Below are 13,160 nucleotides of genomic sequence, written 5' to 3'. Positions count from 1 at the left end.
TCAAGCACGCACTGCCACATTTGCGGGGGTGAATTGGAAGAGGATAAGGTGCGGGACCACGACCATCTCACCGGGAAGTATCGGGGCGCGGCACACAACCAGTGCAATCTAGATTTTTAGCTTCCGAAGCACGTGCCCATCCTCTTGCACAACTTGAGTGGGTACGATGCCCATCTTTTCGTGAAGGAATTCAAGGGATGGAAGATCACCTGCATCCCCAATACGGATGAAAAATATATCAGCTTCTCGAAGCAACTAGAAGATGGTCTGGAAATGAGATTCATCGACTCGTGCAGATTCATGCTCAGCTCCCTCGAAAATTTAGCGAAGAATCTCACACCCGATAAATTCAAGGCGGTTAGGGAATGCTTTGGCGACAGGTATGAGCTGATGATTAGGAAGGGGGTCTATCCCTACGATTACGCCGATGGGCCTGCCAAGCTTGAGGAGACCCAGCTCCCACCCAAGGAAGCTTTCTTCAGCACGCTCACCGGTGAGCATATCAGCGATGAGGACTATGCGCACGCTCAGAGAGTATGGGAGGCCTTCGAGTGCAAAACCCTGCGAGATTATCACAATCTCTACCTAGAATCCGACGTGGCCATACTGGAGGATATCTTCGAGGATTTCAGGGATATCTGTCAGACTCACTATGGGCTTGATCCTGCCCACTACTTCACATCCCCAGGGCTAGCCTACGATGCCGCCCTCAAAACCACCGGCGTCAGATTGGAGCTGCTCTCCGATCCAGACATGCTCCTGATGTTCGAGAGGGCAACCAGAGGGGGCGTCGCCATGATCTCCCATCGCCACGGCAAGGCTAATAATCCCTACATGGCCGACTACGATAGCTCCCAACCCACCAAATATCTCACTTACCTCGACGCCAACAATCTCTACGGTTGGGCGATGGCACAGCCCCTTCCCACGGGAGACTTCGAGTGGATGGAGCCGGAGGAAATCGAGAAGGTCTTGGAGTATCCTGACGATCACGAGTACGGAGCCATGGTGGAATGCGATCTGGAATATCCGCAAAATCTTCACGACGCCCACAATGACTACCCTCTCGCGCCGGAAAACGTGGAAATCGACAAGGTGCACAAGCTCGTGCCTCATCTGGTCAAGCGTGAAAAATATACCCTCCACTATCGAAATCTCAAGCTCTACTTATCGATGGGCATGAAGCTCGTCAAAGTCCATCGCATCATAGGGTTCAGGCAATCCCCCTGGCTCAAGTCGTATATCGAGCTGAATACGAAGCTTCGAGCCGCAGCCAAGACCGACTCCGAGAAAGAATTTTTCAAGCTGATGAATAATTCGGTCTTCGGCAAGACGATGGAGAATATCCGAAAGCGCGTCGTCTTCACCGAGAATCTAGCAGCCGTTCATATGAAGAAGACCAAGCTCAATTTCGATAAGCCCGTCTACCTAGGAGCGTGCATCTTGGATATCTCGAAGCTCCTGATGTACGACTTCCACTACGGATTCGTGAGGACGACGTACGGCGATAAGGCCCGGCTGCTCTTCACCGACACCGACAGCTTGGCCTACGAAATCCAGACCGCCGACTTCTACAAAGACATCGCGCCACACATCCAGGAAAAATTCGATACGTCCAACTATCCGGCCGAGCATCCCTCCGGCATCCCTACTGGCGTGAATAAGAAGATCATCGGAAAATTCAAGGACGAGTGCGGCGGCAAGACCATGACCGAATTCGTGGGGCTCCGCGCAAAACTATACGCCTTCAAGATGGACGACGGTAAGGCTACGAAGAAGGCGAAGGGAGTCACCAAGAGCGTCATCAAGTGCAGCATCGCCTTCGATGACTACAAGCGCTGCCTTGACACCCAGCAGGAGATCCATCGCCCGATGAATATCATCCGGAGCCATCTCCACCAGATCTACACGGAGCAGATCAACAAGATCGCTCTCTCCACCAAGGACGATAAGCGCCACATCCTCCCCGACGGCATCAGCACCCTTGCCCACGGACACTTTCGGATCACTCACGGCAGCAATTGAGGTAGGACCCCTCCCCTCTGCACTTAGCAGGCTCTGACGGATGCGGATGCCCATCCCGCACCTAGCAGGCTCTGACGGGTGCGGATGCCCATCCCGCACTTAGCCCGTACCTAGATAAATGAGCAGCATACGCGTGCACGGCCTCCTCCTCCCCCATAAGCCCCTCTCCAACGTAGAGCTTGAGGAAGCCACCAAAGCCCTAGGCATCCATCGATTCAGAGGAGTATTCATGCGCGATGCCCTACCATCCAACCCCAATCCCGCCGAATGCGGCATCCTGAATCACGACGATCGCAATGACCCTGGCACGCATTGGACGTGCTGGCATAAGCGTGGAGGATTCAAAGTCTACTTCGACCCCTACGGCCTGCCCCCACCCGACGAGATGGTCAACTATCTGCGGCCGGAAATTCGATATAATACCGATGAGCTCCAGCGGCGCGGCGACGTGGTATGCGGGCACTTTTGTCTGCACGTCCTGAAGCTCCTATCGGAAGGTCGGACGCTCGAGGAGGTGATCTTCGGACTATAGATAAATGGATAAGTTTGGATCTCACTCGAGAAAGCGCATGCCCGTCTGGCGGATGCTCCAGGATCTCGATATGAATGAGCATCGCATCACCAGCTTGGGATTGCCCCAGGGCAGCTCGGACGCTGTGACGAAGCGATGGGTCAATCAGCAGATGAAAGACGGTATGAAAGACCTCGAAGAGCTAGATTCGGAAATAAAGCAGATGCAGATGATCATCAAGCGGATGCAAAGGGAGTATGACGCATCCAACAAAGACCTTACCAAAAAGCTAATGACCGTGGAAGATGGCAAAGTCGATAAGTCAGAGTGCGTCTCGACCAATGGCGGCTTGATGACTAAGGACCTAGATATGCAAAAATATCACCTGCTAAATCTCCCTCTCCCCAAGACCGATAATGAGCCCATCACCAAAGCCCTTTACGATCGCCCGCAGGAGGATCTAGACGCATTAAGGGTCTTCGTCGAGCTGAAGCATGCATAAATCAAGACTTTCTGGTCTCCCTTGATCGAGACCGGAAAGCCTGGGGGGATCATTGCCAGTCGGACTCCTTGACCCAGGAATTGAAGGTTTTGGGATATCCTCACCACTTGACGCGGATTTCTTTCTTCCCATTCCGGATGCGTCGGCTCAGGATTTTCTCGATGCGGAAGATATCCTGGTCGGTGCGCTGGAGCTCAGGCTCGTAAAAGGATCCCTCGATTTCCTCACCCTTATAGTCTTTGCGGCGATAGGTGGGCGGCTGCGTCGCTAGGGCCTGGGCGATGGTAAAGATCTCCGTCCATCGCGGAGTATATCCCTTCTCGAAGATGCCCTTCTTCTTGGTGATCCGGACCTGATCGCCGACGTCGAATCGCTGAGGCTGCATGGGTGGAAGGTCTTTGTAGAGATTCCAGAAGACCTTAGACTCGTGCTCTTTCTGGCTGGCGGCGATGGGGGTCATCTTGATGGATCGATGCTTGGTGGTATTATACTGGCGGACGAGATCGTCCAGGACGGGGAGATAGGAGCGCGTGGAATTGACCGAAAAGTATTTGAACATCTTCTCCTTCATGGTACGATTCCAGCGCTCCACCACGCTCGATTTCTCTTCGTTCTCGATGGAGTAGAGATCGACGTCGTGCTTCCGGAGCAGATCCTTCACCTCGCGATTATAAAATTCCGTGCCCTTATCGGTCCATAGCTTCTCGGGCGTGCGATCCTTGAAGACGGTCCGGAAGGCATTTCGCACCGTGGCGCCCTTCTTATCCTTGAGCGGCACCAACCAGCCGTACTTGGAGAAGACGTCGATGATGCTCAGAAGGTATTTGAAGCCTCGGTTATCGCGGGAGAAGGCGCTCATATCTACGAGATCGGCAGCCCAGATATTATCCACCCCACCTACCATCACGCGACGCTTCTGAAATTTGCGCCGGACTGGCTTGTGCAGCTCTTCGGCTAGCTTATCCGTCCATCGGACTTTTTTTCCCCCACACCCAGCCCAAATCGTGCTTTGGTGCCGATGATGGGTCTGACGATACCACGCTCGAGACGCTCGCGTGCAGTGGGATTGGGGATGGCATCGAGGGAGGCTAGCATCGTCTTATCGCAGATCGAATTGCGTGCGGCCGTATCCTTGTGCTTGGCGTAGCAAGATCGTGGCGATAGGCGGCCTCATCGACTCGATTGATGGGTCTGGACCAAGGTTTGGGGGTGCCGTCGGCATTGAGTCGCTGGCTGAGTCTGGTTCCCGGACCGGTGAAATTATGCCCCGGCAGATGCATCTCGACGGGCATCCGATTGATCATCTTATTCATGAGTCCGGCGCCCCTCTCCGTCTTGATGAATTCCGACTTTCGCGCACCGCACTCGGCGCAGGTCCCGATCTTCCGCCGCCGCCGTCCGTCATCACTCGTGATCACGGCGCGATTATTCGTCTCCGTCTTCTTCTGGCACTTCAAGGAATACATTCCAATTTTATATAGATAAATGGACGTTGAAGACCTTACCTACGATGAGCCCGCCGCGAGTCGTCGGCATAACCACTTTCTCCTCCCGCAGCGATCCATCCGAGGTCTGATCATCGGGAAGTCAGACTGCGGCAAGACGACTCTGCTGAATAATCTCCTCCTGCGCGATGGATGGCTCGACTACGATCGACTCTACGTCTTCGGAAAATCACTCCACCAGCCCATCTATCAGCTGCTGCGGCAGGCGTTGGGGAAAGGATTTTCGAAAGACGATATCCGCGACCTTCTCTCCATCAAGGATAGCTATCCCCACTCTCTGGTCGACGTGGTGCAAATGATGAAGCCGCCGTCCAAGCCTAGCGGCATCGAAGCTTTCTTCTTCGAGGAGGCGAGCGACGTGCCCGATCCCCGAGAGCTCGATCCCGCCCGAAAAAATCTCGTGGTCTTCGACGACTTGATGCTGAGCAAGCAGAGCAAGTGCGAGGATTACTACGTGCGCGGTCGGCATAATAACGTCGACTGCTTCTACCTCTGCCAAAATTACTTCAAGCTCCCGCGGCAATCGATCCGGGAGAATGCCAACTTCATATGCCTCTTCGAGCAGGATGCTAAGAATCGCGACCATATCCGCCGAGATCATTGCGGCGATCTCACCCCAGCCCAATTCGATGCCTTATGCGACCACTGCTGGTCCAAGCCTTACAGATTCATGACCATCGATCTCACGAGCCCCAAGACGAATGGGAAATATCGATGCAATCTAGACGATTTCTATCGAGTCTAAGATAAAGAATGGATCACTTGAAGGAATTTTTCCTGGAGAATCAGTTCGAGCTAGAGAAAGGTCGATCTCCATCGATCGCTGAGTTAAGGGGATACCTCTTGGATGTACTCTCCAAGCCTCCCCGATGGCTGGATAGGTGCGAGGGGTGCTCTGCGGATCACTATTTTGACCGATACGGGGAAGAGTGTGAGTGCAAACTTCTCGGCAATATTTTCCACCCCTGCATCCGCCAGCACCTGGGCGAATTTGGAAAGTGCGAGTGCCGCTGCCGCCATAGCCTTGAGGATGGCTTCTGCAATAAGTGCGGACTCACGCTCATTCGCCGCATCGATCATCAGGATTTCGAAGGAAGGACCTATAATTCCCACTCCAACCGCAAATCTAAGCCGCCGCCCGGACCCCAGTGCTGCATCAAGACCATCCGCGGCCATCAGTGCACGTATCCCTCCATATCGGACAGTGATAAGTGCAAGAGGCATTCGAAGCTTTTCCCTGAGGCATACTGCCGGTGCGGAGTCTCGATCGCCCGCAGTAAGGCTTTACATCACGAGGAGACTATATACGTACCCAAATTTGCCACCCTCTGGTCGGGCGTAAAAGTGAGGATGGTGGGGGAGTACGATCTCATCAAAGGCATGAAGCCTTTCTGCTCCTCCAAATGCATGGAGAGTGCGTAGGATCTTCGGGAATCTACGGTTTTTGCATCCCGCTGAGGCAGGAGGCAAAAAGCATGGGAGGTGGCTTGAACGCTATGGGGCAATTGATCCATCGCTTAGGGGCGTTCGTTCCATCGCTTAGGGGCGTTCGATCCATCGCCTTGGAGCGTTCGATTCATCGCTAAGGGGCGTTGGCGATGCTATAAATAAAATGACGTTCATCAAGATCACCGACCCCAAGCAGCGTGACGCGCTTGCCAGGGACTTGCAGGAGACCAAGCGTAGCATCCCGGCCAGCGATATGCAGCGTCGCCTAGATAAGATCGGACTCAGCCGCGATCTCTCCAAGATATTCAAGCCCGTGGTCGAGACGCAAAAGGAGACCGCCTCCCAGATCACCAAAAAGATCGAAGATATCCCACTCGCTCTGCCCGCCCCGGTGCCTGCCCTTCCCCCTCCTCTCCCTGCCGCCGAGGGCGACGACGATCCGCTTGCCATCGAGCAAGCATTGAGAACCAACCTCGGTCCGCGAGCCACCCATTATCTTCAGCTCAGTATGACTCCCAAGGCCGACCATACCTTTGGATTGCGAGTGGAAGACGGCGCCATCATGATCGGGAGTCTGCCCGTCACCTTCGATGGAGACGATATCCTCGTCGATGACGAGCGCTATATTGGTACCCCCGACCTATGGGAACTTATGGTCATGAAGCATCAAAGATTTCGAGGTGGATGACCTGCATACCTATGGTGATATCCTACGAGCATCCAATGCCATGTATCAAGGCAACTCTGCGCTCTCGCAGACCCCCAAGGCAAGCAAGAGTCGGAAATGGAAGGAGATCGTCTCGTACATCTATAAGCAAGATAAGTATGGGAGCGGGGTATCGACCGTCTTCCTCCCCACGTGCTTCGACCAATTGCTGGATCGTCTCGATCTTTGCGCCGCCGCCTACCAGGCCGGAAATAATGGGGTGCGCAACGAAATCGTGGCCATCCTCGACGCCATGAGGAAGTCCGGTCATATCAGCAGGGGTGAGTACGAGAAGCTGCATCGGAAGCTCCTCTAAATAAATTTACGATGCCTTTAGTAGGAAGTATGCCGTCGGCGGAAGAGGCCTTTTCGATACCATCGCCAATCTTGCCGGACGGGTGCTTACCTCCTCCGCGGCCAAGACGTTGGGTAGCCTGGCCGTGAGCGCCGCCTCCAATGCAGCTTTGAAAGGCGTGGAGAAAGGTGCGAGCAAGGCGGTGGACCACGTCGTCAATCGAGTGGCCCACAAAAAGAAGCCTAAAGTATCACCCACCAAGAGGACCCCACAGCAGCAGACCCGTCTCAATAATCTCATCTCGGGCGGGGGCATCGCCACCATCCACGACTTCGTCCAGCGCTATAGATAAATAAATCATGGCCGATATGTTCTCTATCACCGAAAAACTGACTTTCGATGAAAGTCTCCAGGAATATCAGGTTCATGAATACGAACCTCAAGCCGGGGCACAGCTGAATAATGCCGGCTATGAGATACGCATCAATATCGAGACTCAGGATATCTTCCTCCATCCCGCCGAAAGCTATCTCTTGATCGAAGGCCGACTTCAGAAGAATGATGGCGCTGCGTATGGCGATGGCGATCTGGTATCGCTCGTCCATAACGGTGCCATGTATCTTTTTCGCAGCATCAGCTACCGACTCTCCGGCCAGCAGATCGAGCATCTCAACGACCCCGGCATCGCCACCACCATGCTAGGAATGCTGACGTATCCCGACGACTTCTCCAAATCGCAAGGCCTCAACCAGCTATGGTTCAAAGACTCCACGGCCGATGCTGAGGCAGATAACGTTGGATTTGCAGCACGTCGCGGGTATATCATCACCAAGCCAGCCAATAAGGGGTCCTTTTCCTTCTCCATCCCTCTCAAGCACGTCTTTGGCTTTGCCGAGGACTACGATAAGATCGTCTACGGATTCAAGCACGATCTCTCCCTGGTGCGTGATTCGGATGGAAATGCCATCCTCTGAGCCGCTGCCGCCGTCAACGACGTGGCCAAAGTAGTCTTGAGCAAGGTCTCCTGGTTCGTCCCCCAAGTCATCCCGTCCGACGAAAAGAAGCTGCGGCTCTATAAGACCATCCAGAGCAAGACCAAAATCGATTGCGGATTTCGCATGAGGCAGTGCGACTCCATAGCCGTGCCCCAGACCTCGCAATTTCATTGGCGCCTAGCCACGAAAAGCGGGCGAGAAAAACCGCGATGGATCATCGTCGCCTTTCAAACCGAAAAGGACAACGACCAGCTGCATAATGCCGCCGTCTTCGACCACTGCCGATTGCGAAATATTCACGTGACCCTCAATGCGGAGCGCTATCCCGCCGTGGACTTCAATGTTGGCTTCACCCAATGCAGGGTCGCCAGGGTCTATAAGGAGGCTGCCGAATTCCGCAAGAAATTCTATAGCATGGAAAGTCTGCCGAGCAATGGCGGCATCAATCCCTCCGACTTCATCGATCTCTATCCCCTATTCGTCATCGACGGGAGCCATCAGTCCGAGCGGCTGAAAGAGTCGACGGTGGATATTCAGATCCGAGCCGACTTCGAGCGCAACGTCCCTGCCAATACCCAAGCCTTTGCCCTGGTCATCTCCGATCGAATCCTCCAATTCGAATCCGACGGCCAGAAGATGAGCGTCGTCTTCTGAGGAGGCTTAGATAAATGGACGTTTCACTTTTGCGGAAAATCGCCACCAATACCGAGCCCAAGCACGGGTTCTCCTTCATCGTCTCTGGGAACGATAGTCAGACCTTGACTCGCTTCAACCCACCCCTCCAGCTGCGCGAGGAGAAATCTTCTGATATGGCCCTCGTGAATCTGGAGACCTACTACTCCATCCCCAATATTCATGCAGGTAATAATTCCTTCCGCTACTCTCCCGATGACGGGGCTAGCTGGTTTCCCGTCGAGCTGAGCACCGGCTCCTACGGCATCGACGATATCAACGATGAAATCCAGCGGCAATAAGCATAAGGCTAAGGTCCTTCTCGATGCCAATCGCGCGACGCTGAGAGCAACCCTTTCTCGCCAGAAATTATCAAGTGGATTTCGACGTGCCTAATAGCCTAAATACGGTGCTTGGATTCGAGCACCGGACGTATACCTACGACCGTAGCACTAACGGCTACGCGGAGGGTGAGAATATCGTCAACATCATCAGCATCAATAGCATCCTGGTGAATAGCGATATCATCCACGGAAGCTACGTCAACGGCACGTAGCAGTCCACCATCTATAGCTTCTTTCCCGCAGCGAATCCTGGCATGAAGATCATCCAGACTCCCAAGAATCTTGTTTACTTACCCGTGACCCTGAGGACCATCGATCGCATGCAGACGTATCTGACCGATCAAGACGCTCGCCCCATCGATCTGCGAGGGGAAAATCTCACCATCCGCTTCCATCTGCGTGAGGTATAAATAAATGGATTATCAAGAGTATGGTCTGAACTTGACGAAAGGTCAGGCAGAGAAGATCCAGCGTGCGGCAAAGAACGGTTGCCTCGTGAGCGTCCGATTGTCGCATGCCAATCTATCCGGCGAGCATAAGATGCTCCTCATCCGCCGTCAGATCCAGCGCATCGCCAAGCTCTTGCAGAGCGGTAAGGGTGGAATGGTCTTGGAGATGAGTCCGAAGCAGGTAAGGCATAACGTGCAGAAAGAAGGTGGATTCCTCCCCATGCTGGCAGGTCTCGCCTCTGCCGCGCTGCCCATGCAGGCCAAAACCGTGCTGCCCGCTTTGGGCGTGGGCGCATTGAGCGGTTTGGGAAGCGCAGCCATCCAAAAGGCCGTGAGATCTGGATTATTTCTCAAGAAGGGTGCGAAAGTATGCTGCGTGAAACCTCATGGTCGTGGTCTGTATCTCAGCCCAGGTACTTTGCCCAATACTTACGGCGATGGCTTATACTTGAAGAGCGGACGTCGGTTCTACGATGGTAAGGGGTTGATCTTAGGTCCCAATAGCCCCTTCAAAAGCATCCCCATCTTAGGCATGCTCCTATAAATAAATGGACTCCGTAGACTTTGGGAAGAAAGCCTACAGGGAAGCTAGGATCGAATCTATCGGGCGAGAGCTCAAATTCGAAATGCGTAAATACGCCCGACTGTCGAGGATCTATAAACGAGTGGACAAAGTGGTGTATTTTGCTCTGGGTTCATTTGCCGTGCTCAATGTCATTTGCACAACCGGCACACTCAGAACCGCCCCAACGGGGATAGGTGCCGTGGCATGCATTCCGTTGAGCTCACTAGCCGTCGTGAATTCCATCACGATGGCGGGGTTGGCGGTGCTAGCCAAGCGCATCCGCCAAAAGCGTAAAAAGCATGAAGATACCGTGCGCATCGTCAGATCCTACCAATCCAAGATCGAAAATGCAGTGAGCAAAGGCCTGGAGGATGATGATATCGATAAATCTGAATTTGCAGGGGTTGTGAAATGTCTTAGCTTCTACTACGACGAAAAGCAGCAGCTGCGAAAATCTTCCACGGCCACCACTTTTAGTGAATACCTTACTGCGCATGCGCCATAGGGAGGAATCTTCCAACGCGCGCCTCGCTCGGCTACGCCTCGCTCCCCACGCTTATTCCAGAATCCTCCAGATCAAAGTTCCAAGTGACCAAAAAAAAAAAAAAATTCCCAATCCAGTAATTTGGATTGGGAAATTTCGAACCCTATACCCATAGCCCTCGATTATTTTTTTATTACTTCCTCACCAGATCATAGAAGAGGTACTGCTGCTGAGATTTCTTGCTCACCTTGAATCCAGTGCTCCGAACGAAAGCTCCTTGCAAGGGACCCTTCTCCTTGTTAAGAATGGGGCAGGCCCATACCTTGGTGATCTCTCCGTCTCGATTCTTCAAGGTGAGGATTTTGCTTTTACCGAATTTCCCATCCACTTCTACCACCTCCAAGATCTTATAGATCGCCCCGGTGGGTAAGTCCTTCCATTTGAGTGCTTCCTGATTCTGGTCCTGCACCTTCTCCTGGAAGGCGTCTTCGCTGATGAAGTCATCCCCATCTGTGGGAATGTCAACGAATCCATTGTGTACGAAAGTCATATTTCTCGTATTTACCCTATGCTCAATAGGAATGCCGTCCGTTTGCATTTGGCCGTCGGGGTTGGGGATTTTATGCAGGATTTCTGCATGTGGGGCAGAATTGTCATTTTCACACTACTTATGTTCTGTTAAGTATTATCACAATTAGTACTTCTTGGTTTGTTATGATGAATTTTGGCGTTTTTCTTAGTTTGAATTTATCAAAAAAAAAAAAAAAAAAAACACGAAAAATGGGATTTTCGATCTTTCCGTAAAATGACACATAAAGTCGACTCCACAAATTATTGTCTGACTAAAACGCCTTACTTGTGGTATCGTTCGATAGATAATTCAATAACTAATTTTCAAGGCAAAAATTAAAACAAAATGTTAAAAATACTACCCCTACTCATAGAAAACTGGTCTAAGTATCAAAAACAGAATTCTCATTTACAGCTTACCGACACCGTAAAACTAATTTTTAAAGCTTACATAAATAAGATAATGATGTATCCAACATACCTGATCAATTTAGACGCTTATATTTTCTTTATATGTCTTTCTTCTATATCACCTGTTATTTTCATTTTTTCAGAATATTGTAGATTAAACATGCTTATGTGTGATACAGTAAATTAGTATAGTGTTTGAGCTTCCAAATGAGCCCAAGCAATAAATGTTTGAACATTTTCAAGTCAAGTTAGTTGAAAAATTGTCACCCCTACCCATGAAAAAATACCTCAACATGAACTAAAATATTAATTTTTGGTATATAAACGGTGTACAATAGACATGTTGGGTACTGTTGTTTTAATTATTGGTGTTTCCAGCACATCTTCTCAGTTCAGGCACGTATTTTTCAGTTTCAATATAACAATAATTAACAATAATGAGTTTTATAAACAGGGGAATTTTGGAAATTTCATAATTTCTTCCATTTCACCTATAATTGGCATTTTTTTTTCAAATACCAGTCTTCAAACAGCTTTTGTTTATTCAAATACAATTATATAGTGTCTTAGCTTTCTAATGAGCCCAAGAAACAAATATTTCAAATTTTCAAAGTCAAATTAAATGAAAAATTGGCATGTATTGCATTCTGTATATCACACCTTACACAGAACACTTGAAGTATGGTAAAAATATAAGATAGAATGAACATGACATGCAAAAATCAGTTTGGTATGCAGTATCAGCCCTCGACCTATATTGACCAGTGGGCCAGAGGTCCTTGAGTTTATATATGAGTCCCCAGTTGATACTGTATGTACAATTCAGTATGGAATTAAAGAAATGGTAATACGATGTGCATGTGTATTATATACATACACGTATAAGTCATACATTTGTAACTGATTATCAATATGATTCTTTTTTAGTACATTGTCAAGATATACCAAACCGGTTTATTTGTCGGATTTGTATAAGTCAGACTCATTGACTGTGTTGCACAAAGATATTTCTGTCTCTCAAGGATAACCTGAGATCCCTTCCAAATAGTGGCAGGAGACTGCTGTCTAATTTACACATATTAGAAAATACAAGGTTGGAAATCTCTTATCATTGGTTGTATTTTCTTTACAGTTTACTATTTTTATTGACGCGTTACCTCGTTTCTATTTTCTTTCCAGAGTGTTGCAACATTTTTTAGTCTAAAACGATACAATGCAGTTGTGCCTGTTTTTGAACTTTTGGTTTTGTTAATTATTAATGTTTTCATAAAATGATTTTTAGAACCACTTCCTGCTGTGTGAATAGGAGGATCACCCTTTAATATTGATCTGACAAAACAATTGGTTGATGTTTATCAATCAAGCCATATTCTTTGGTTTCGCAACGTATGATATATTTTTTATTACGATATATCGTTATAGGGTATGTAAGTCTCGTCACGTGACTCCGTGGTTTCAGTATGGGTAACAGTCTACCATTCAAATGTATGGAGATTTGTCATTAACTTAGCATTGAGTTCAATATTAAAAGCGAAGTATCATTTTTGGGTAAAAATACTGATTAAAAATGACAATTATCAAGTTCTAAGAGATAAAAATGTTTAGAATAGCATAAAATAGAAGATTTTGCATTGTGAAGCAGCGTTTCAATTTCCCGGAAGTACACACTAAAATACA

General features: G+C 49.9%; 2 protein-coding genes across 2 annotated transcripts; one reads left to right on the top strand and one right to left on the bottom strand.

The window, feature by feature from the left end:
- Positions 1-390: 390 nt before the first annotated feature.
- LOC148617838 (uncharacterized) lies at positions 391-2,025 on the top strand. Its single transcript, XM_088585134.1, has one exon. It carries the CDS (start codon positions 391-393, stop codon positions 2,023-2,025), a length of 1,635 nt encoding a protein of 544 aa, XP_088441260.1.
- A 1,113-nt stretch (positions 2,026-3,138) lies between these two features.
- On the bottom strand, positions 3,139-3,498 carry LOC148617837 (uncharacterized). The gene has a single exon (XM_088585133.1). The coding sequence runs from the start codon at positions 3,496-3,498 to the stop codon at positions 3,139-3,141; it is 360 nt and encodes a 119-aa protein (XP_088441259.1).
- Positions 3,499-13,160: the final 9,662 nt, after the last annotated feature.

The sequence above is a fragment of the Perna viridis genome, chromosome 5, assembly GCF_037379345.1.
Source record: "Perna viridis isolate PV_CMFRI_1.1 ecotype Kerala chromosome 5, ASM3737934v1, whole genome shotgun sequence".
In the NCBI taxonomy this organism is placed as follows: domain Eukaryota; kingdom Metazoa; phylum Mollusca; class Bivalvia; order Mytilida; family Mytilidae; genus Perna; species Perna viridis.
The sequence above is the reverse complement of the archived record's forward strand: the minus strand, read 5'-3'. Positions and strand labels throughout refer to the sequence as shown.